Source organism: Onychomys torridus, chromosome 16, assembly GCF_903995425.1.
Source record: "Onychomys torridus chromosome 16, mOncTor1.1, whole genome shotgun sequence".
Taxonomy (NCBI): Eukaryota; Metazoa; Chordata; class Mammalia; order Rodentia; family Cricetidae; genus Onychomys; species Onychomys torridus.
This window is the reverse complement of record NC_050458.1, coordinates 63,004,659-63,027,851: the sequence shown is the minus strand read 5'-3', so window position 1 is coordinate 63,027,851 and position 23,193 is coordinate 63,004,659. Positions and strand designations below refer to the sequence as shown.

General features: G+C 46.7%; 1 protein-coding gene across 1 annotated transcript; it reads right to left on the bottom strand.

The window, feature by feature from the left end:
• Positions 1–14,497: 14,497 nt before the first annotated feature.
• Ccdc184 (coiled-coil domain containing 184) lies at positions 14,498–16,819 on the bottom strand. Its single transcript, XM_036208199.1, has one exon. It carries the CDS (start codon positions 16,300–16,302, stop codon positions 15,715–15,717), a length of 588 nt encoding a protein of 195 aa, XP_036064092.1. The 5' UTR covers positions 16,303–16,819; the 3' UTR covers positions 14,498–15,714.
• Between the last annotated feature and the right edge of the window lie 6,374 nt (positions 16,820–23,193).

Below are 23,193 nucleotides of genomic sequence, written 5' to 3'. Positions count from 1 at the left end.
GCTGTTTCTTTTTTCTCTGGTGCTCTTTGATAGTGGGATTTCCATCACAGAAATAGACTAAACTATCTAATTCATATGGAAATGGAAATACAAAAGCAAGTCTGAGCAAAAGGTTCAGTGCTTAAAGTATTGCAACATTATTTCAAGTTATATGACAGAGCTAAAGTAGCAAAAATAGCGTGATACCAGAACCAAAGCAGACATGCAGATCAGTGTGGATTGACTAGAAGACCCAGATAAAATCCCATGTCACTACAGCCACCTGATTTTTGACAGAGGCCAAGATAGTGTGTATCATTAACTCTACAGGATCTGTAATCACCTGGGAGTCAAGCCTCCAGCACACTTGTGAGGAATTAATTGTTCAGCCTCTGAGCATGCCGGTGAAGAACTGTGTTGGTTAAGTTAGCTGAGGTGGGAAGAGCCACACTCGAGGTGGGCAGCACCGTTCCCAGTTTTGTGTAGGAAGCAGCAAGCTAGCAGAGCACACTCCTTCATCCTCTCTGCTTCCTGAGTGTGCATACCATGTGACCAGCTGCTTCAAGCGCCTGCCGCCTTCCCTTCCCAACCATCACAGGCTACACGCCCTTGAACTGTGAACTGCAATAAACTCCTTCTGTTTTATCGCTTTTGTAGGAGTATCTCACACAGCAATAGGAAAAGAAACTAAGATAAATGCTAAGAATACACTTTGCAGAAAGACAGCCTCTTCAACCAATGGTTCTGCAGAAACTGATGTCTACCTGTAGGTATCCCAAAACGAACTCCCATGCATCAAGAACCTCAACATGAGACTTGAAACGCTGAAGATGCTGGGGGAAAAAGTAGGGGTACACTTCAAGATACCGGCATAGGTAACGGCTTTCTGAGTAGGACTCCAGCCAACAATCAACAAATGGGACCTCATGAAATTAAAAGGCATCTATACAGTAAAAAGAAACTATCTGCCAGGCGGCGGTGGCGCACACCTGTAATCCCAGCACTGGGGAGGCAGAGGCAAGTGGATCTCTGTGAGTTCTAGGCCAGCCTGGTCTACAAAGTGAGCTCCAGGACAGGCTCCAAAGCTACAGAGAGAAACCCTGCCTCGAAAAACAAAACCAAAAAAAATAGAAATTTGTAGGAAAATGGAATGAACTGGGGAACATTATACTGAGGTAACCCAGGTCCAGAACAATAAATGATGTATGTTCTCGAATGTGTAAGTCCTAGAGTCAAAGCTGCAGATTTGTGTGGTTAACTTGGAACATCTGAAGGAAGGAGGAAGCTAGAAAGGGGCCCAGGGCTGTGTAGGGGGAGGGGCTCAAGTGAGGGGAGAGAGTAGAAGTCATGTGACCAGAGAGCAAAGGGATGGTCCAGAAGCACAGATGAGTAAAGGAAGATAAAGTCAGGACGAGTAACAAAAATCAAGAGGGTAATAAAAGGCCTCATGAGATCTTCTTTGTAGACATTAATACTTTGTAAGCTGAGCAAAAATATTTTTAAGAAGGGGGAGGGGCTGTGCTGGAGAGGAAACGGCCCCTGTGTCGATAACTGGTGTTACCTAAGGGAAAAGTAAGCTTGTCCTATGTCTTTAAGAAGACATTAGTTTAACTTTTTGGAGTCAGGTTCTTACCGCACCCCCAGACCGAGAGATGGGGCACCATCTTCCTTAAAGGATAGACATTCAGTTCTCTAAGTCATGAAACTGGCAGTAAGTTTCCAAGATGTATATACACATCAAAGGACCAGAGAGAAATTAGCAATCCCAATCATTCTGATTCGGCAGGAAAAGGGAGACTTATAACCAAGAAGAGTCTTGTCAAAAGTTATCAAACCGAGAGGACGAGCTAGATCTTCCAGGTCACCGTGGAGGAAAAGAAGGCCTCGTCTTCCCACCTGGAGTCCTAGCTTCTCTAAGTGTGAAATTCCAATTTGCAAAAAACCTTTGAAGAGGAAAAGAAAAATGGTAAAGGAAAGGCAGAGGAAGAAGAAAGGGTGCTTTGAAAAGTCTTGAGAAATAACTGCATAGCCTTACATCAGTGGTTCTCAACCTTCCTAATGCTGCGACCCCCAACCATAAAATTATTTTTGTTGCTACTCCATAACTGTAATTTTGCTACTGTTATGAATCATCACGTAAATATCCGTGTTTCTCAATGGTCTTAGGCGACCCCTGTGAAGAGGTCATTTGACCCCTGTAGGGGTCGAAAACCATAGGTTGAGAACCACCGCCTCACAGTTGCCTGGCACTGACAGACAATGAGATTATGAACCGGGCAGTTCAGCCAAAGAGCAAGCATTGCTAAAAGGCCCATGCAAAGCACCACTGGAGCACAGGGAACAGCAGCAGGATCAACCTTTACAGTTGATCCCCGTGATAGTAAGAGCGTTATGTGATACTACCACCCTATTTGATATCAAAACCCGAAGCTCCCAGAGGGTATTTTTTGTTTTTCTTTTCAGATCATACATTATTTACAAGGCTTGGCTGCCATTCTCGCTTAGGTGCCCTGGCCCCAGAACCTATCCCTCCTCTCCTGGCACGACACTGCTGTTGTCCTCTCGACCACTTCCTCAGCAGCTGTGATTATCTGTAGATAACCTGCATGCACCATTAACTATGTCACTCAAGGGGCGGGGCTTATGAGGACCTGGGTAGTTAATGGTTACAAGGGGCGGGGCTCAAGATATCCAGGGTTAAGGGTTGCAAGGAGGGGAACATTTTCTTTGGTAGCGCACCTGCCCGTTGTCACGGACCTCAGTTAAATTCATTGGTTCACCAGCTGCACTGGAGTGGGATTTTGTTACTGTCCTCAGCTCACCTGGCCTCGCCTCGGAGGTCCAGAAGAATGAATGCCAAGGAGGTGATGTTAGCAAAGCCATGAAGAATACCGAGGAGCTGCAGGGTGCAAAGTGGAGAGGGGTGCTGGCTGTCAGGACTAAAATTCCAAACCAAAAAAAAAGGAATCTATTTCTTGTAGATGTGTATTCAACAAGCATGTTGGGGCCAGGAATGCTGAGAAATCAGACCCGGGGTGACCTCGAACTGTTCTCCCAAGGCCTCCTCCCAGTTGGAAGGGCTCACAAGCAAAGCGACTGCCTGCGCCAGCTCTCCCCACCTGCAGCCTCGGACTGCCCCCTGGAAGGGAAGAGCCCCAAGGTCTACTAAAAGAAACTGCCCTGGAAGTGCTCGCCTGGTCCCAGCCCACCCCCCCACCCCCCACCCCCGTTTCGTCCTAGAACTCGATGATGGAGAGAGCACAATTAAGCTCTGGAGTTAGCTCAGGCCGATCTGAGATCCTTGGGCTGGCCACATCCCCCTGCCCAGCGCCCCCTGGCGGCAGCACCCTGCGACGCCGGCAGGCCTTGACCTGATTAGGACCGCCGGAGCCTGCGACCAATCGGCCTTCCTCCGCCTCTCGGCGCGCCGCTGCGCAGCCAATGAGCGCCGTCTCCCTGGCCGCTCGTCCCGCGCCGGTTCCAGATTTGTCAACCGCGGAGAAACAAGGTCTATTTCGGGAAGGGACTGCAGCGGCCGCGGTCCGCAGCTGCAGGAGCCCAGGAACCCCAGGCGTGAGAAGCCTACCCGACCGAGTACCCCTCCCCTTCGGCGGAGGCCGCTAGGGGGCGGAGCACAGCCGCGACCTCGACCAATCACATTAGGCCTCGGTAGCTGCCGGTCCAGTCCGAGGATGCGGAGCCTAAATCTTTCCAAGCGATAGCTCCATTTTTAGCGAATTGTGTAATGCTGGGCTGCACTTTACCGCCCGTAAACAACTGCAATGTCCTCAGCCGCCTTATGGCCCCTTTTCAGTTAACGGCTCGAGGAAAGCCTCTTGACGCGTACCTGGTGTCACTGGGCTCTCTGAGTTCCCATAATTTATGTCTTTTTTGAATCGCCCTACTCCCTCATTGTCTTAGAATTCATTTACTTTTCTCTCTATCCAACTAGTACGTGATTAAAATTTCAGACCGTGGCACAAGCGCTTTGACCGTGAGGGGGTGTTGTGACGGTATCCCTCAAAAAAAAAAAAAAAAAAAAAAATCAAGCAGAATCCTGCCTGGTACGTTAACCAAACAGAACCTACCGGACAGGAGAGAAAGTATTCCAGAGTCCTTTCCCTACACAAGACCCTGAGTCACCCCCTCTGAAATAGTTTAGTACATAGAAATATGGCTTGACCGGGTCATGAAAATTAAACGCACGTATTTGTTAACACTAAACCTAAAATTTGTAACACTACATCTAAAGATCTAGAAGTCTTCTGTCTGGCTCTTCAATCCCTTGACCTTGTCATCCATCTCATGGCGTGGAAGACTGACCTGCGTAAACTACACTCGTTCATCTCTGCTTTCCACGGGGTTCCATCCATGAATGGCAAAGGCCGAGCATATGGTTGAGTATCTAGTCCCCTGGCTTTCTCTTTAGGGAGTACCTTCACCCACAGTTTCTGCTATTGATTCCCCACTCTCCACCTAGTTCTGTCTCCAAGATCTGGAACAGAACTCACGCTGCTTCTAAATGTCTTGTGATTTTTCCTACACCCCCACCTAGGCCTTTAAAAATAGCCCTTTGTTAAATTCTATTCGAATTATCCTACCCTAATGCCAGACCCTCCTCTTTTACTGAGAAGCAGAAATAATCACCTCGTATAGGAACATTTGAAAGTGGCTACAGGGCCTCTGGAGAGAAGCAAGTCAGCACAGGGTTGACATTCATTAGTTCATTTGATGAACCTGTGAGCTGTCATAGATATTTTGGAGTGTATCTGTTACACTGCACTTTTTTTTCCCCAGAACTCTCTCCCCCTACAGGAGTGGACCGTTGTCACCAAGAAAATTCTATGAGATATCACATCTACCCACCATCACTACAACTGTTGACCCTGTCAAGATAAGTAAATAGTAACCTTTTTTCTAAGAATGTATATTGCTATGTAGTAGATAAGACTATTTCAGATAGGAACAGAGAAGAGCCTCAGGCTATGGAGCACCCGACTTCTACCATGTATCCACAGAGAAAAAAGTTGGTGTGAAGAGAAAAATGTGTTGACGTCAGAGGGAAAGAGAAATAAAAGACCGAGTCTCCAGAGAAAAAGCCTAAGATAATGGCTCTCCTGCTTTGTGTGAAATATTTATGTCCTTGTAGTAAACTCTGAAATTGTGACCACGCACCCATAACAACTATTAGCAATATCCTGTGTGCCCCGAGCACCACACAGCTCTTCTTTATACTTAAAGTTCATTTTGCTGTCAGAATTGGGGGACTTTTCTATGAGATTTTCTCATTCCAGCCTTTCATCTTCCAAATAGTGTTCTGATCTATTTTGGTTGTTTTATTTGCTCCACGAGGGATCAAATTACCCATAACTCTGGTCCATGGCATGTACCATTATTGATGTCTTCTAGTAAAAACTCTCTTGTTTTGTTCATATTTTTGTTTCTCCTTTTATGGCAGGTAATAATGCTCTACTGTGTATATCTGTGTTTAGTTGTTTTGTGGAATCTTTCTCCTGTACTGGGGCTGGAGCCCAGGACTCCACCCATGCTCAGTAAATGCCTAATGCCAAGCTATATCGCCATTCCTAGACACACACTTTTCAAGTTCTCCAAAGCTAGTGAGCTGTATATCCTGTCATGTGTTTTATTTGTTTCACTGAGTATGGTTTTCCAGATCCATACACTTTGCCAGATACTGGCATTTACTCTGCTTTACCATGATGCCTCTCTTGACCCACTCTTGCAGGACCAGACTCCAGTGTCAGCTCCAGTCATACTTTGTAACCGTACATCAGACATCCCTGATTGCTCCATTCTAGAATTGTAACAAGGTTTCCTTTGTATTGTGTAAGGCCACTAGTTGCGGCTCTATTTGACATATCTAAGAAATTCTTGGTGGTGGTGCATGCCTTTAATCCCAGCACTTGGGAGGCAGAATCAGGTGGATCTTTGTGAGTTCGAGGCCAGCCTGGTTTACAGGGCAAGATCCAGGAAAGGCGCAAAGCTACACAGAGAAACCCTGTCTCAAAAAAAAAAAAAAAAAAAGAAAGAAAAAGAAAAAGAAAGAAAGAAAGAAAGAAAGAAAGAAAGAAAGAAAGAAAGAAAGAAAGAAAGAAAGAAAGAAATTCGGAATGGCTAGCTCTGCAAAGTGGGTGAAAAGAGTGCAGGACTCTAGCTCCCCGCCTCTGACAACTCTTGCAACTTTTCGATAGATATCAAGAGATGCCACATTCTTGGTTTAGCTTGCATTACATTACTAACCCCTTTAATAAAATTCCCATATGCTTATTAGGTTTCCCTCCTTAGTAAGTTGCCTGTCCATATTTGTTCCTTTGTGCCAGATGTCTACTGTTTTGTTCCTGTTTCTTTGCAGGTGTTATTTGTATGTTTCTAGAATGGTATTTCATTCTTGTTAGTCATCAGCCCACTTTGTCCGAGATGCCCTTTGAAATTCACAAATTCTTACAGAGGATAAACAGGTCGAATTTATTGTTTGCTCCTACTACAGAAAATGGAATATTTGTTACTGCTACAATAAAAACTCTTTGAGTTTGAATTTGTAACACTTTTATCTATATAACATTAGCATATTAAAATGTTAACTTTGTTGTTTGTTTTGAGACAGGGTCTCTCTATGTAGACCAGGTTAGGCTAGAATTCTCAGAGATCCAACTGCCTCTACCTTCCAAGTGCTGGGATTAAATGCATGAACCATCATACCTGGCTCAATGTTAACTTTTAAAAGATATTTATTTCATGCATTTATGTGCATGTGGGGTGTGTGTGTGTGTGTGTGTGTGTGTGTGTGTGTGTTCCGAAATTTAAAATTTTTGTAATCAGAGTCCTTGTGGTGCTTTTGAAAGTACTGATATATAGGTTCTACTCTCTCAGTTATGTTTATTTTCTGTACATCTGTATATCTGAATTTTTTTGGTGAGTTCCCACTAGTCATGACATATACTCCTCCAAAGAAACTATATTGACTAAACATCATCTTTGAACCTTTGTTCCTATGGACTTTTCCACTACAAAAACTATATCTAAGTATTTAAAGTCAAGTTTGTTTGTTTATTTTGCCTGATCTCTGTGGCTATCAGGAACTCACCCATGTGTTTATTTTCAAGACTTTCCTCTGGGATGCAATTAGAGCCAGAGTAGCTCCTGTCAGCTCCTTCCAAACCAGGGATTCTTGACCTTCTTAAAGCTGCGACCCTCTCAGACAGTTCCTCATGATGTGGTGACCCCAACCATAACATTATTTCATTACTGCTTCAGAACTGTCGTTTTGATAGTTATGACTTGTAAATATCTGTGTTCTCCAATGGTCTCTGGGGGTCACGGTTGAAAACCTCTATTCTAAGCAATGACATTTTCATTAGATTGTTTCGCCCTCCCGTCTGGAACTTGGCTTTGGGCCTGTTATTTCTTCTTGAGATGTTTTCTGAAATTCCAGCACATTTTTACAAAGATACTTCTTTCCTCTCCTCTTATTTACTGAAGTGGTTCCCTTTAGAATTCCACTCTGGGACAGCTCCACATAGGACGCTGTCTTCATGACATAGAGTGCTACACTGGCTTTCTCTCACCAGAGAGAAGTTTTGTTGGTGGTTTGGCCAATGCCACTCCAGAGCGGGATGCTGTCTCTGTTACTGTCTTCCAATGTTATGTTACATGTCCTTTGTAGCGTAACTTGTTACAGATTTTCTGTGCAACATTTTTTACTTCGCTTCTCTTTTACCTCGTCCCGCCTGTATACACATCTACTCTCCCTATACACCATGCCATTTTTTTTACATTGGAATATCCCCAATTCACTCAGCAGTCCTCACAGAAAAGAGGTTTTCCCCTCCATCTTCTGAGAAGCACATTGCCCTTGCTCAAGAACACAGCTTTCTCCTGTGAATAGAACCCACGCTCCTTAAGGGGATGGGGAGGTAGGATAAAGGAGCATGGAAAAGGCACAAACTCTGCAATCCCTCCCGATGGCTCTCATCTCTGTCCACCCATTCCACTTTTCTAGTTGTCTACTAGTAGAGGCTGAAAATGCCGACTAGAATTATATTCCCTGATGAAATTGGTAAACGGACTATACTTTGTGTGACTCGGAGTTACTAAGTAGTCACGCTGAGGCTGCCTGCGTGGGGTCAGGGTGGAAATACATCACCAGACCCTGCAGAAACTATATTGGGTTCTGTAGAGTTCCTTGGCTTGGGAACTGGGATTTGTGTCGAATTTAATCACATCTCTAATACACATAGGAAGTCCCTTCGGACATCTATCTTACATATAAAATAACTGTACAAACATCATCACCATGTTTTTTTTAAGATTCTGAGGGATGACACTCTGTTTCAGTTAAATTTGCACCTCTGCTTTCTCAGTTGTTCCTTTTCACTCTTATTATTCTCTAAACACTTTTTCAGCTTATGATCAAGATGGTCCTTTATAATAATGTAAATTTTGCTTGGTGTGGTGGTGACACATTTAATCCCAGCATTCTGAAAGCAAAGGCAGGTGAGTTTGAGGCCAGCCTGATCTACATAGTGAGATCTTTTCTCAAAAAAAAAAAAAAAAAAAGGTTAACAATAATAGTAATAATGTAAATCTCACTGATTCCTGAAACTGTTTTTTCTCACACATCTAAACATCTTTGAAACAGAATGTCTCATATACCCAATGGTAGCTCACAATTTTTACCAGCTCCCAGAAGTCATGATACCATTCCTATCATACCTACACAAGTCCAGCTCTCGATATCATTTAAAGTAGTGTGACTGGAAATCTTCAATCCCTTAATGTTTCAGTTCATCAACCCTCTGAAGAAATGTTAGTCCTGAGCATTATTCGAAAGACTTGCCTTAAACTCTCTCTGGCAAGATTAAAGGAAACCAGCATTGAAGACTGGGTACTGGGACCGGGAGGAAACTCCCAGAGGCAACAGTTTCTTCATAAGAAAGCTCTGTTTTCCTAAAACTTAATATGGCCCCTACTAGAAAGAAGTGCATGGAAAACCATGGACAACTCGAGGTCAAAAGCAGTTCGAAGGTTCCCAGGCACAAGGTGAAGTAATTCTAACATTGTAGTGACTTTTAATTGTAATTGTGATATTTGAAAGTTCCGTTTTAAATTAAGAATAAACGATATTTAAATAAAAATGACACTTTCAGACCCAAGAGATAAGAAAACAGTGGTTATTGCCAGCGGTGTCTGTCTCCTTTTGTCAGGGTTCCTAAAATGAGGTGCCATGCAGTCGGCGGTACCTTAGAGTCACTGGTAGATACTTCAGAGAGGATAAGCATGGAGATACAATTGCAGCTCTCAAGGTACCCATAAATCTGGAAATAGATGGACAATGTGTTCAAGGGGTGAACAAAAGCTCACGAGGAATAGAAACAAGACAAAATAAGGTTATTGTTCCCCAAACAATACAAAGAAGATGTAGCCACTTAGAGGAGGATGAGGTCACATTCCTGTATTTCTGAAAGGGGAGACTGAAAGGCCTTGAAGGGTGGAGAGGATTTGAACTGGAGGCCAGAGGACAAAGTGGAAAAGTATAGGTTTTTAGCGAATGTGTGGAAATGGAAGTGTCTCCGGGGAATAAGGAGTAGTACACTTTGGCAGAGTTCATCATTCCTTTCAACTTTACCCATTAGGAAATGGATGGAAATTGTGAACCTTGCTCTTAGAAATAAAAACAGAAATTCACAATAAAAAAGGGTTGCATAGTTTCTCTGGGGATTTCTCACTCATAGGCAGCATGAGAAAAACGACCAGGGGAGAATGTCAAACAATGCCCGTGACAGAGACAGAAGGCTCGTTTCTGGAGATGAGGTTTGCATCTGACTTCTCTGGGAAGAAATGGAGACCCAACCAGACTTCACCCAGGGACTGGAGGAGCTGGACACACTTGGGAATTATCCCCAGCACTGAACTGGATGACTTGGGCTTCTGATGAGGTAAGACAGTCTTTAAAAGGTAGCTAGGGAATGAAGTATTGGTGGGGTAGGGCGGGTATGCCAGGCCCTTGTTAGAGAGGAGTTTGATTCTCTTCTCCCTACACACACACACACACACACACACACACACACGCACGCACGCACGCACGCACGCACGCACACGCACGCACGCATGCGCATGCACTCCTGCACATTTTATATTTAATATAAGAAGTACTGGGAAGAAGTTGCAGATGGTCAAGGAGAATAACTATTCAGAACTCTGGTTTAGGAAGATTAATTTCTGGAGTATCGGTGTATGAGAGGCGGAGGGGGCAGTTAGTTTATTGCAGTTGCTTTTTATATTCCTCAAATCCATCCTATGCATTCAGCTCTTCCTGTCTCTCCTCACACCCACCATGTGGCAGAGAGCCATGTTTTGGAAGGCAGTCTCCAGTCCTGAAGGGAAAGACATAAATTCGCTTTGAGTTCCTCTTGTAATGTCTTTATCCGGCGACAGGTGGCACCATTACAGCATTATTTACGGAGCCCAGCTCTTTCTCTAAACACAGTGCTTCCAAGCAGAAAGGCTGTTTTTCAGAGGGAATTCACCTTCTGAGGACAATGTAGAATGGGAGTGGGGAAATGACAGCTAGACTAAGATTGATGATCATGCCTTCTGCGCTTCAATATCCAATATAATAGGTACCCTGGGTGAAGTTCTGTTTCTAAGCAGTTAAATAAGGGAAGATGTTTATGAAACGCTGCCTTTCAAAGCAAGAAGTTTTATGTCTCTTGAGAAGTAATAAACAAATATATGGGGGGGGGGGTGATGTAGCTTAGTTCTAGGAGAACTTCCGTTTATAGATGGCAAGCAGAAACTCTCATCTGCCACACCACTGAGAGCCCGTAAATCTGCATGCCGTGTCCAAGGCCAGCTTGACTCACAGGGAAGCAGTGGATCCTCTAAGAGCCGATTAAGCTGCGCCAGGCTGAAGTTAATAGCTTATTTCTATGAAACAAGACGTGCTTTGTCTTTGAGATTAAGAGCTGATATCAAAGAGAGGTACCTTGGGCCAGTTAGAGATGAGGGTTCTAGAACCTGAGACTTGTTATGAGTTGTATGTGGGGTTGTGTTCTCCAAACAGAAAAATTTTGCTTGAAGCCACAGAGATTGATAGGTAGTTGTTTCCTCTCAATTAAAATGTACCTCTATGATGTATGGTGGTGACACACATCTTTAACCCCAGCACTCGGGAGGCAGAGGCAGGTGGAACTCAGCCGGGGCCTCTACAGACAGAGTTCCAGGACAGCCAGGGATACACACACCGAAACCCAGTGGGGAGGAGGGCGTCTTTCTGAAGGGAGGGTGAAGACTGAAAACTCAGAGCCCAAAAAGGTAGGACATCACAAGACCCACCCCTGAACGGTTATGTAATCGGTGACACGGGTGTAGAAGAGACTCTTTGCTGGAGCTGCCTGTAAGTGGGGCAGGGAGCTCCAGGGATGCAGCTTTGGGGAGCAGCCACCCATGCTGGGGTGGGCTGTTTCATGATGCAGCTGCCTTTGAGTTACCCATGCTTCTGGAAGTAATGTACCCTCTATTAAGAACCCAATAAACTCACTAGCTCACCAATCTAGACTTGGATGGAATGGTTTGGTCGATTTGTCTTTGGTGAATAGACAAATGCTCTCACGTTCTCAGGAGATCTCGGACATTTCTTAGGTTCTTGGGCATCAGCAGCACTTGGACAGATTTCTAGTATTGCAGACTTGGAAGTTATGGCAGGAACCACCTGATAGGTGTCCGTGTAATTAAAATTCATCAAGTCAGTGGAGAATAATCAGGTGGAGACTACCGTTTCAATTCTGGGCAGGAAATACTCCAGAGGCTCCGGGAGGCATGGATGCTGGACACCTTGGCCCCACACAGGTCTTTTCTTCATGGATATCTTTTGAGTTGAAAAGTCTCATTATACTTTACTCAATGGCTCTTACCGTTTTTTATGAGAGCCTGATTCTTACTCTTTAAGGATTAAGTAGAGACAATAGCCCTTTCTCTCTGGAGAGAATATATATTTGCAGGATTTTGTGTTTAATTTCCAATGGCTGTGACTTCCTGGAATTCAACAGAGGCCTTCCATAACCCCTGGGTGGGAAACTGGCCAAAACTCACCAACAGTCTGAAGAAACCTCTGGGGCCAGTGGGAACCGGGAAAGCAGAAATGGGGGAGTGGGGGAGGCAGGACAGCCCTGCAGAATCTCTCAAGATGCTGGTGTAGGTAAAAGAAGGTAGAAGAACTGCTTTCTATAGGAAGAGTTTCGTCTATCAATACTTGCAGGGAATAACTAGGGACCTGGGGGCACAGGTGCAGAGGGGGAGAACTGACATCGGTAGCCAAGTGACCCGACCGGAACTTTCTATGGCGTCTAAATGAGCTATGCTGCCTTTGGGACTTAAGTCAAAGGATGGGGGATCTGAGCTACGGGGAACAGAAAGGGAGCTCACCTGAGGGAGGAGCTGTCAGGGAGCACCCTGAGGGAGGAGCTGTCAGGGAGCACCCACAAGCATCGGACTCTTCCCCTCTAACAGCAGGTTCAGACAGCCATCTGCTCAGTGCGGTGAGTAGATGATCATCCACTCGGTGCTGAGAAAGGTCTTGAACCAAAACCTGAACTGCGATCTCTTCAAACTGAGAAGGTGAAAACTGACTAAGTGAGGTCGGTTTCTTTTTCAGGATTCTCTCTCGTACTCTTTGAAGATCCAAAGAAAAGAGCCATTAGAAAGATGGTTTCTATCTAGGGTTCTTTGAAATTGAACTATCTCAGGCTTAGGTCCTGGCTCTGTCGACTTCCAATCTGTGACCTTGAAGTCTTAAATCTGTGTGTGAGCTGTTATGTAAAAAATAATAATAGCTTCTACCTCATAGAGCTGCTGGGAGATAAAATTGGAACTCAATAACTGATCGTCACTATGGTAATTGATGCTGAATGTCGAAAGTGTAGCAAAAACCTATATCCCAGTCCTCAGCTCTAACTGCTCTCTGAGGTCCCCAGCACACATTACCCAGGGGCTGTATACCTCAAGGCTTTCTCTGGCATTTTCTGAATACAGGGCTAGTCCTCTAGCCTGTCTGGCTCATACCTACTTTTGCTTAAAATAAAACCACCCATGCTGTCTTGAGAAGCCATGCCCTTTTTCTTAATTCTGTCCTCAAGTGGTAAGGGTTCTTTACATGGGAAAGGATGATATTAAAAGAGAGTTTATTCAAGAGGCAGAAGCAGGTAAATCTCTGAGTCCAAAGCCAGCCTGTTCTACATAGTGAGTTCCAGGCCATCCAGGGCTGTGTAGTGAGACTCTCTAAAAGAGAAAGAGGGTGGGGGAGGAAGGAAAAGAAGAAAGGGGCGAGAAGGGAAGGAAAGGGGGCAGTACAAATTAGACCTGCAAAACAGGGGCTGGAGAAATGTCACTTGCTGCTCTTCCGGAGGACTGGGGTGTTCTTCGACACCCATGTCAAGTGGCTTACACCTGCCTGAATGCCAGTTTGTGGGAATCTGACATTCTCTTCTGCCTCTGTGGACACCATATGCACATATGCATACACAGAAGCACAAACACATACGTGTAAATAATAAGCCTTTTTTTAAGAGTCTCTAGGACCTTCCCTGTGTGGTTTTTGCTTTCCTGGAGGAGTCAGTCACCACCCTAAAACCCCAGGAGACCTATAAAGACACTAATATTTACACAAGACCTCCTTTGGTGTCATATATTTTTCTTGCCAACAAGTTTTTATTCCTATCATATGCATTCTGAAAACCAAGTCTCAGTCAGTTCAGTGTTGGAATTTAAAGATTCAACCCATATCTGTGCCTTTAGCCCTCTTTGGACCTCTCTGTAAAAGAAGCAATTTTACATGCCACACAGAGAGAAAGACACACACACACACACACACACACACACACACCCTAGTCTGCTCTCAACCTCTGTTTTGGGGCAGCCTCAGGACATCATCACCCAAGGGAGCTGCCTAGAGATGATGTCAGTGTTGACTCTTGGGGGAACACCTTGCCGGCATCTTCCACTAGAGGCCTGAGGCAGTTATTGTGGTTTCCTTAGTGATGTGTCACTCTGCTCCCAGAAACCCTGGGCAACCCCTACAGAACAGCGACTGCCTGCCACTCCATCCCTAGAACAGGTGTCATGCCTGCTGTGCCAGAGCTCTCATTCAGAAGTCACCCTGTGGCAGGGTTAGGGGGGGGGGGGGGGGGGGGGGGTGGGAATGCTTCACTGAAAAGAAGTCTCAGGTGTGGGATGCTGGCTACTAAAAACCCACGTAAGCTGGGTATTTCGGTGCAGATCTGCACACTTCCCAGTCCAGTTTGGATCAAGGTCTGGGGCAGAAGAGAAAGCAGATGGATCCAGCAATCTTGTTCCAACCAGAACAAGGTCAGTTAACTCTTTGGGACTGGAGGCAAGGAGAGAGGGGGAAAGGCATGGTCCCTAAGTTTCCTACTAAGCCCTGACCCGTCACGCAGCAGACCCAGAAGCCCCACCCTCAAGCCCCCTTAGTACCAGTCGGCAAGAGGGGAGATGACGTCTTTTTATTAAGGTTGACACCAAGGAAAGCATTGCAAAGGATACGCAAAGGAGGGGGAAGGGCACACAAAGTCACCACTTCAGAAGGTAGGAGGGAGGCACATCAGTTAAGGAACCTCAGGACAGCCACATGCTCCATGCCCTGGTAGAGGAGTGGGGGGGGGGGAGAGGGGAAGTGCCATGATAACCTGGGGCTCACAGAAGGGTCTGCAGCCCCCTGAACCTAATACTAGAGCCACAAGCCCTGCCCCTGAGGGCTCACACACTACTACACAAGTGGACACACAAAACACAAGACATTATGGAGGCCACACCAAAAAGCAGAAGGTCGTGACATACCGACAGAAAAAGGAACTTAAGTTTAAGCGGGTATAGCCAGAAAAGACAGGTTTGGGCTGCAGCCCCTCGCCCTCCCCCCCACAAGAGTTTCTCAAACTCCCCTAAATCTGGTCTGTTGCTGACCAGCCCCAAGTCTCTGCCTGTGAACAGGGCACTTTGTTCTCTAGGTCCAGGTGAGTGGAAAGCAATCCCAGATGAAGTCAGTGACGGGGCAGCTTCGGCTCTGCATGCAGAATCCCAGAGCTTGAGCTATTGTGCCTCCACGAACATTCACAGCTCCTCCCAGCCCAGGGGCCCTTGGAACCCCATGCACCCAGATTCCTAGGGCTGCAGTTCCCTCCTCAGGCTTCCTTTACCAATCCACAGCCGCAGAGATCTGTGAGGGGAGAGGCTTCTGCAGAGCACTGTATATCTTGGATTTCAGCAAAAGGGTAAATTTCCTGTTGTCAGAACAGAATATACCCCCAATTCCTTAATTTCTAGGTAAATAGAGATTATTTGTCAAAGTCCTAGATGAGTCCTTTTTCAGAATAGAAAAAGCAGAATTTTATTTACATAATTCAATGGTCCTCCTGTTTCCTGGGAAGAGGGGAGAGGGCAAGGTAAGGGGCTGGATGGGAGTCCCAGAAATGGGCACTTCCTCTCCGGGAACCTCACCTTTCTGCAGTTTTGCAATGATGCGTGGCTGGGTGGAATTCGCGATGCTTCCAAAGTCCTTCACCTTACAAATCCTTCTGTGAAAGAGTCTCTCTCTCCCTGACCTATAAGAACTCGCGTTTGGAGTGAAGCACACTGTTCAGTTCCCTCGCTTTAAGCACTTGAAAACCCAAAGCCCAGGTAGTTGGTACCCCCGTGGGATCTCCCTCACAGAGAGACCTCGCCCTCCAGCTGCAGCAGGGTAATGTCAGGCAGGTCGAGGGGCTCCACAAGTGGCCCATCCTCCCCAAGGAGACCAGCACAGGGGCTCTCAGAGCGCTCACAGTGACTGGTGGGTGTGGCGGGGCTGGGTATCCCTTTCTCCTCCTCTTCATCCTCGTCCTCCTCCTCTGGATTACGATCCAGCAAGCCGCTGTCCCCAGTCCCAGGCGAAGGTGTCTCCGGCTCATGGGGAACACTCGGGAAGCTCCCCTTGCCGCCAGCCACGCCCAAGCCTCCCTGGCGGGGCGCGGTGGTCATAATCTGGCACATGGAGACTATGGCCCGCTGGTTGGCGCACACGTCGTCCGACAGAACCTGAATGTGCGAGGCCTGCTCGTCCAGCGCCCCTCGCATGGCCCTCACGTCCTCAAACAGGGCCTGCAGCTGGGCCTTCAGGTGCTCCATCAGTTCCTTCATGCCGCCGTTATACTCCCCAGAGATCACGTCCCCCACGGCGGGCACCGTGGACACCTCCAGAGGCGCCGGCATATCGCCGCCGTCCTTGGTCATGATCTCCAGCAGACTGTCCTCCATTGAGTGGCAGAAGCGGGCGGTGGCAGCTCTGGGTCGCGTCCAGTCGGGCCTCCAGGGTGGGGGAAGGATGTGGAGGGGGAGAGGTCCCGGGAGGGACGGGGTGGAGCCCAGGGACACCTAGGTTCCCTAGATGGGCGGGGAGCCGACGTGAAGAGAGCAGCCCCAGGCAGAGGGCGCCGGCAGGATCAGGGAAGGCCGAGAAGAGTCGACGGAACGAAGACCCGTCTAGGGTCCTGGGGCCAGCGTCTTCGGGCTTGCCCGGGGGCAAAAGTGCTCTGCCAGCTCGCCTCCCGGGTGGTGCCTATGTCCCCGCCGCCCTCCCGGCAACCACCGACAGAGTGCCCACAAGCTCTCCGGCTCACAGAGGCGCTGGCAGAGGGGTCGGGGTCGAGACGAGGACCTGCAGCGCGTCGTTCTCGGGACTCCCCCCACGGCCATCCACCAGCCGAGCCCGCGAGTGCGGCTGGAGCGGCAGGGGCGGGTCTCCCGGCCGCGCCGCGGATGCTCCCCCGTTTCCAAGGCGACGCACGGCACGTAAATGACGTGTGTCTCCATGGCAACGAGGAAGTGGAGAAGAAAGAGAACAGGGTTCCGAAGCTGCAGTGGAGCGCTGTTCTATGGGCTGACGGGCGGGGCGGGGACGCTGCAGTGGCCTCCGAGAAGCTGCAAAGAGCGTGTGGCTGCAATGTTTAATAGGACAGCATGAGAGAGCAGTTGGCTGCACGCCCCGTACCCCCAAGCCCGAGAGAGACCGTCTGCCTAGGAGGGCTTTTCACCAGCATCCCGCATTCCTTCCTTGGAGGATGGCGCGAGAGCTGGGTCCTGTCCTTGTCCTCCAGCGGCCCGCGGGACTGGGTAGCGAGGCGATTGTTAATAATTCCAGGCCTGGCGGTGCAGAGGGAGGCGGAGGGCACGACCGTTTTCTGCCTCTCCCTTCTGCTGCATAATCCAGTTCCCTCGCTCCAGAAAGCTCAGGGTGAGATTCCGCCCCTTATGGGACCCAACTGTTTCTACCCAGGTTACTGTGAGTTTATGAGAACGGTGAAGCTTCGTCCTTACATTCTGAGAATGAAAACTCCATAACAACAGATTTCCCTCCCCTGCACCCTCCATCACGGAATCCCCGGCGCTTAAAATAGCGTCTGAGACGCAGAAAGCGAACGCTTAATGTGTCTGTAGGATGGATACATAAATAAGAGCCATCAAGCACCATTCCCTTCCCTGGGATTCTCCAACCCACACATAGTAGACTTCAAACGGCCTGAATACAATTTCGTCTTTGCCCTTAATGATTCAGAGACCTCAGCTGAATAGTTTTTTGTTTTCTTTTGTGGATGTGTTGGGATACTGGACTGCAATGTTTCTAAATCTGAGTTAACACTGTACCTCCACACAACTGGGTGAATACATTGCCCCTAGTGCCCATGTTTAGATACCCACTAAATGTCTCTGTCCTTTGTGGAAACGCCTTCCCCTGCTTAAAGGGCAGAAGGAGGAGGAGGAGGAAGAAAAATGGGTTATAATATATCTAGAGATTATATAAATTGGGAGGGTAGTCATCTGGTAGGCTGCAGCACACTTCGGTAACAGAACTTTGGCAAATGAGAAAACCAACTGATCTTAACCCCCAAGTTTACAAGAATCTAAGAGGGAGAAATACATTGTCACCTAAGTGCAGAAATAAAATTAAGTGTGGGTGAGTGTCACTGGACACTAGTAAAAACAAGTGTGTTCTTGAGTTTCCCTGGTTGTGCATTTTAGTGATGAAGACTATCTAGTCAAGGAAATTTTTGTGGCACCAAAGAACCCTTTGGTCTATGCCTCTCATAGTGCTGTTAAAATAAAACCAAAATATCTTCAACTATCCAGCGTCATGTCATCATGTTTAAATAAATAACCTAAGGCATATATATTGGACACATGTGAGGAATTTGATTCCCCAAAACAAATATGTAAACAAATTCACACACACACACACACACACACACACACACACACACACACACACACTGTGTTCTCTAAAATGATCAATCTTATTTGCTGCTCCTTCAACAAATCTGTGGCACTCTCTCACCTTCCTCATCCCTCTTGCTTCAGCCGAGTGGGCCATACATGGTTAACAAACTTTAGATGAACCCCAAATTTCTGGCTCATAAAAGAGCAGAAACTGCCAGGTGGTGGCGGCGGCACTGGTGGTGCACACCTTTAATCCCTCCTCTCAGGAGGCAGAGGCAGGAGGATCTCTCTGAGTTCAAGGCCAGCCTGGTCCACAAAGCGAGTTCCAGGACAGCCAGGACTGTTACACAGAGAAACCCTGTCTTGAAAAGAAAAAAAAAAAGAAAAGCAGAAAGTTATTCTTTGGTATCCCTATGCTTTTGTTTTTGTTTTTTAACATAGAAGATGAAACCTGTGATCTGAGTTTGATCTCAGAAACCCACATGGTGGAAGATGAAAACCAATGTCCACAAGTTATGATTTGTTCTGCACCATAATGGGTGTGCTTGCACGCAAATGTTTGTTGGTTTGGTTTGGTTTTGAACTATAGGAAAGCTGGAAATGGGCAGAACACAGCTTTGCTTACCCAGAATGACTTCTGACCACATAATAGCAAAGGTTCTCAGAGATTTACACGATCCATCCAGCTGTTCATCCCTCCCAAGAGAGCCTTGCTATGGCAAGAAAAGACTGGCCTGCTCTGCGGGCTTACTGCCGTGGTCCATTACTGTCCATCTCTTCGAGGGCATGTCACACAAAGGGGTCTATCTTGCCAGTTCTCTTCTAGCGTGGCCCCTGCCTTCTACCTGTGAAGAGTGATCCTGTACCCAGTGTCCATGCTTCCCATCTTGGCTGCCAAATAAGCTGACATCAAGCCCAGCCCTGCACAGTGGGAGCTGGGTTATGCCATCACACAAGGTCCTCTGCCGCTATTGTTGAGGGTACTGTGTATGTCAGGGCTTTCAGCATCAGAATATCATCTTGCTCTGACCATGCAGTACACAGAGAGCACAAGGGGCCTGGGCCAAGAGGGAGGGGGAAGTTACTGGAAAAGCACCAAAGATCATGGGAAGCAGGTGCAGAGGCCCAGGGGTGTGGCTGATCCAGGACAGTTCCAGGTCAGACATTTAAGAGGGTAGGTGGGAACCTGGGGAGTGGGACTTGAAATTATAGGGAGGAAATATTGGTTGTGTTTGATTCAAAAACAGATCACTTCACAAATTCTGCATGAGAATTAGATGATAGACAGAGACTAGATAGGTCTAGTCTCAGGAAATTAAGGGTGGCATATACAGGAATGAACCACAGCCTTCACTAGCTGGCTGGGTTATGAGGCTAAATCATTGGGATGTCAGGCCTTGTGGATGAGTAACCCATCACTAAACTATTCAGAGAACTGCTCATAGAGGAAAGAGAAAAGCCTGAACAGCCTTCTGCCCCCCTCCCTTGGTCGCTGGGTATCACTGCAGCTGCTGTGTTCTATCATCCGGCTCTCATTAGCCTCACACTGGAGAGGTAGTCTCCGTTATGTGTCTCCAGTCCTGCGTGTCACATTCTTACAAAAATTGCAGTGCTGAGTAGACCCTGGTGTTTTCCTCTCTGGTGCTGGTTATTCATCTCCATCTTATATAGCTGGTCTGCTTTTGCTCAATGAATCTGATAAGGGTGCCTCTGGACTCGGGTCACTAAATCAAGATCGACTGAAAGTTCAGTAGGTACTTATTAGTCTAAAATCCCCAGACAGTACTCCCCAAGTATGACTTAAGAAGTTGTGTTGCCTAGGGCTCATCTTAGTATGACCACTGTATCCTTTTTATTCAACTTGACACAAATTAAGGACACCTGGGAGGGAACCTCAGCAGAGGAATGGCTGCCTGCAGTCTGGGCTATGAACACATCTCTGGGACACTTTCTTGGGTTGCTAATTGATTGTGGAAGGCCTAGCCCACTGTGGGTAGTGGCACCCTTGCCACATGACTCTGGGTTGTCTAAGAAAGGAGGCTGAATGTGAACACGGAAGTGAGCCAGTAAACAGCATCTCTCCATAGTCCCTGCTTCAGTTCCTGCCTCCATGTTCCTGTCTTGAGTCCCTGCCTGGGCTTCCTGCAACAATGGGCTATAACCTAATAAGCCAAGTAAACCTTTTCCTCCCTGGATTTGGCTTTGATCAATATTTTGTCACAGCCATAGGGAAGCAAACTAGGGAAGAACTTGTTACTAGGACTGGGGTATTGCTGCAATGGACCTGACCATGCTTTTTGGAAAGGATTGTAGAAGCATTTGGAACTTTGGTCTGGAAAAGTTATTGAGTGAACTGGTCTGTGGGGACTTGGAAGACACTGTCAAGAGAATTGCAGATGGTGGAGGCCTGATTTATGAAGTTTCAGAGGGAAGCAAAGATTATTGGGGATGGTTTATGATATTTTGGGTTAACAACCTGTGGAAGTGAGACCTTTGCTTTACTAGGACAATCATACTGGTTGACTGGGCCTGATGAATTGGCTGTGGTTAATAGACCAGTATCATTGAGGGGAAATTTTCTGGGGCATATTTCCTCAGGATCATCACACAGAAGAATAATTTCTAGTTGATCGGGGCAAATTCTTGACAAATTACTTCTCACAGTTTCAGTTCAATCAGAAAGGAATTATACCCATGCCTGTGTAACATGGTATGTGCACCAAAAACTTCCCTTCTCTTTTGTCATATTCTGAGGACATCTTTGTGTTCTGATGCACACCTAAAAAAAAAAAAAAAAAAAAAAAAAAAAAAAAAAAACATGGCTCACTGTGTAGCTTAGGATAGCCTTGAACTTTTAATCTTCTTGCCTCAGATTCCTGGGTACTGGGATTGCAAATGTGTGCTACTGTTATTCCCAGATCTCAGGGATCCCCAAAGGACCACCATGGAGACTGAATACTGTATGTAAAAGCAAAGAGCCTTTATTCAAGCTCAGGCTTGGTCTGTCTGTCCAATGCAGTATGAGAGCAGAGAGCGCCAAGCCCAGGGTTTTTAATCATAGCAGAAATTGGGGTGAGGGGATTTCTATGGTTCAGGACCCCGATTGGCTGACATTTGTCTAGGGGTATCTTGGTAAAAAGGGGAAATAGGTGTGTGCTAGGCTCGGGGACATCTGGCCATCTTATCTAATCTTGTCTAACGGTTAGAATGTTTGGGATGTCAGGTTCTTCCCCTATATGCTGGCCCAACCCTGGGTGGATCCCTGGATGGTATCAGCTTATGGCTTTTCCTGGATTGGCCCACAGCTGCTTATAAAATAATCACTCAGAGGCTTAATATTAATTACAAACTGTATGGCCTATGGCTCAGGCTTCTTGATAGCTAGCTCTTACCCAACCCATTTCTATTAATCTATGTATCACGTGTTCCATGGCTTTACCTGTGTTCCATTACATGTTGTTCCTTAGGAGGCCGGCTGGTGTCTCCCTTACTCTCCTTTCTCCTCTCACTGTCTCGCTTGGATTTTCCCACCTGGCTCCATCCTACCCTGCCATAGGCCAATGCAGCTTTATTTATGAGCCAATGGGAGCAACACATATTCACAGTGTACAGAAAGCTATCCCACAGCAGCTGTGTCTGGGCCCCTAAGCCTGTCGTGGCAGAGGTGTGGTCAAGCTGTTTTGGGCCCCCCACACTACCAGGCCTAACAATGAAATACCTTATTTACTTACTTATTTATTGTTAGGGTCTGTGAGAAGTCCCATAAAAGACCACCAGTCATGATGCAATCAGCAAGAGTATTTATTATACCAGCATGCTGCATGTGGAGTCCTTCACCTGTACATACAAAATGGCAATGACCCTGAGAGAGACGTGTAAGCTCCTCTTAAGCATAGCTAAGGGGAATTTTAGGATCAGTTAGATCATTTTATCTACAATTGGCTTATGCAAGTGCCAATTCTATTAGTACATTTCTTTGGTTAGGGCTAGCAGGGGTAGGCTAAGGCTACCTTTCCATTCTTGGACAAGTCTGGGCAAATACCAGGCTTTGTCCTTATTAGGTTATTGCCTTGAGGTACCTGTGGTGGGGAGAGGAGCTGGCCCAGGGCTAGTCCATGTAATTCTTCTCGTCCTTACTGTCAGAGGCATTCGCGATTGATTTCCCTGTGTTCATGGCTTCCTCAGAAACTTCAGTTTCAAGAGACAGGAACTGAAGCCTAGTTCTTAACTGAGTTATTAGGAGCCTGTCATGGTATTTGCCTGGCCTTCTCATTCATTTATTAATTTTATTCGGGGATTGTACACAAGTTCAACTGCACCTGCTGGAGGTCAAAAGACAATTTGCAGGAGTTGGTTCTCTCCTTTAACCTCAGGTCGTCAGGCTTGGCAGCAAGAGTCTCTACACATTGGAGTGATCCTGCTGGGGCCCAGGGGTGGACTTTTGACTGTGATAAAACAGAAGCCTTTCTGTCCCTTGCGAGTGTCTTTTCCTGTCTGTTCTAAAATCAAACCACACAAGAATGTGCCACAATATATAACAGAGGATATAAAAAGCTCAGGCTTCTCAGGGCTGCAAAACTGAATCTAATCAAGAACCAAACACGGAGTAGAAAAGAGACTTCCTAGGGACCGGGGTTAGTCTTGAAATAGCCCAAGGTGGCCTTTCTCAGTAAGGCCTCTTGCTTTCCACAAGCCTTACCCAGGTCTCCAGGAAACAGAAGCAAACTTCAAATGAAATTTGCTGGTGACTGTCTGGATCAAGTGAATTAAACTGGGACCAGATTGTCCTCCGAGGGTCATCCCAAGGATCCATCCAGCTCATCCATTGCCATTATTTGCAATCCCACCTCCAGTTGCTTGTGTTATTAAAACCCATTCCCTCTTACCAGAGGCATTAACAGCCCTGCTTGGCAGAGCAGGATATTAGCCCATTAT

Bases quoted from the DNA above. Each gene is read 5' to 3' on its own strand.
- Ccdc184 (XM_036208199.1), bottom strand. From the start codon at position 16,302: ATGGAGGACAGTCTGCTGGAGATCATGACCAAGGACGGCGGCGATATG.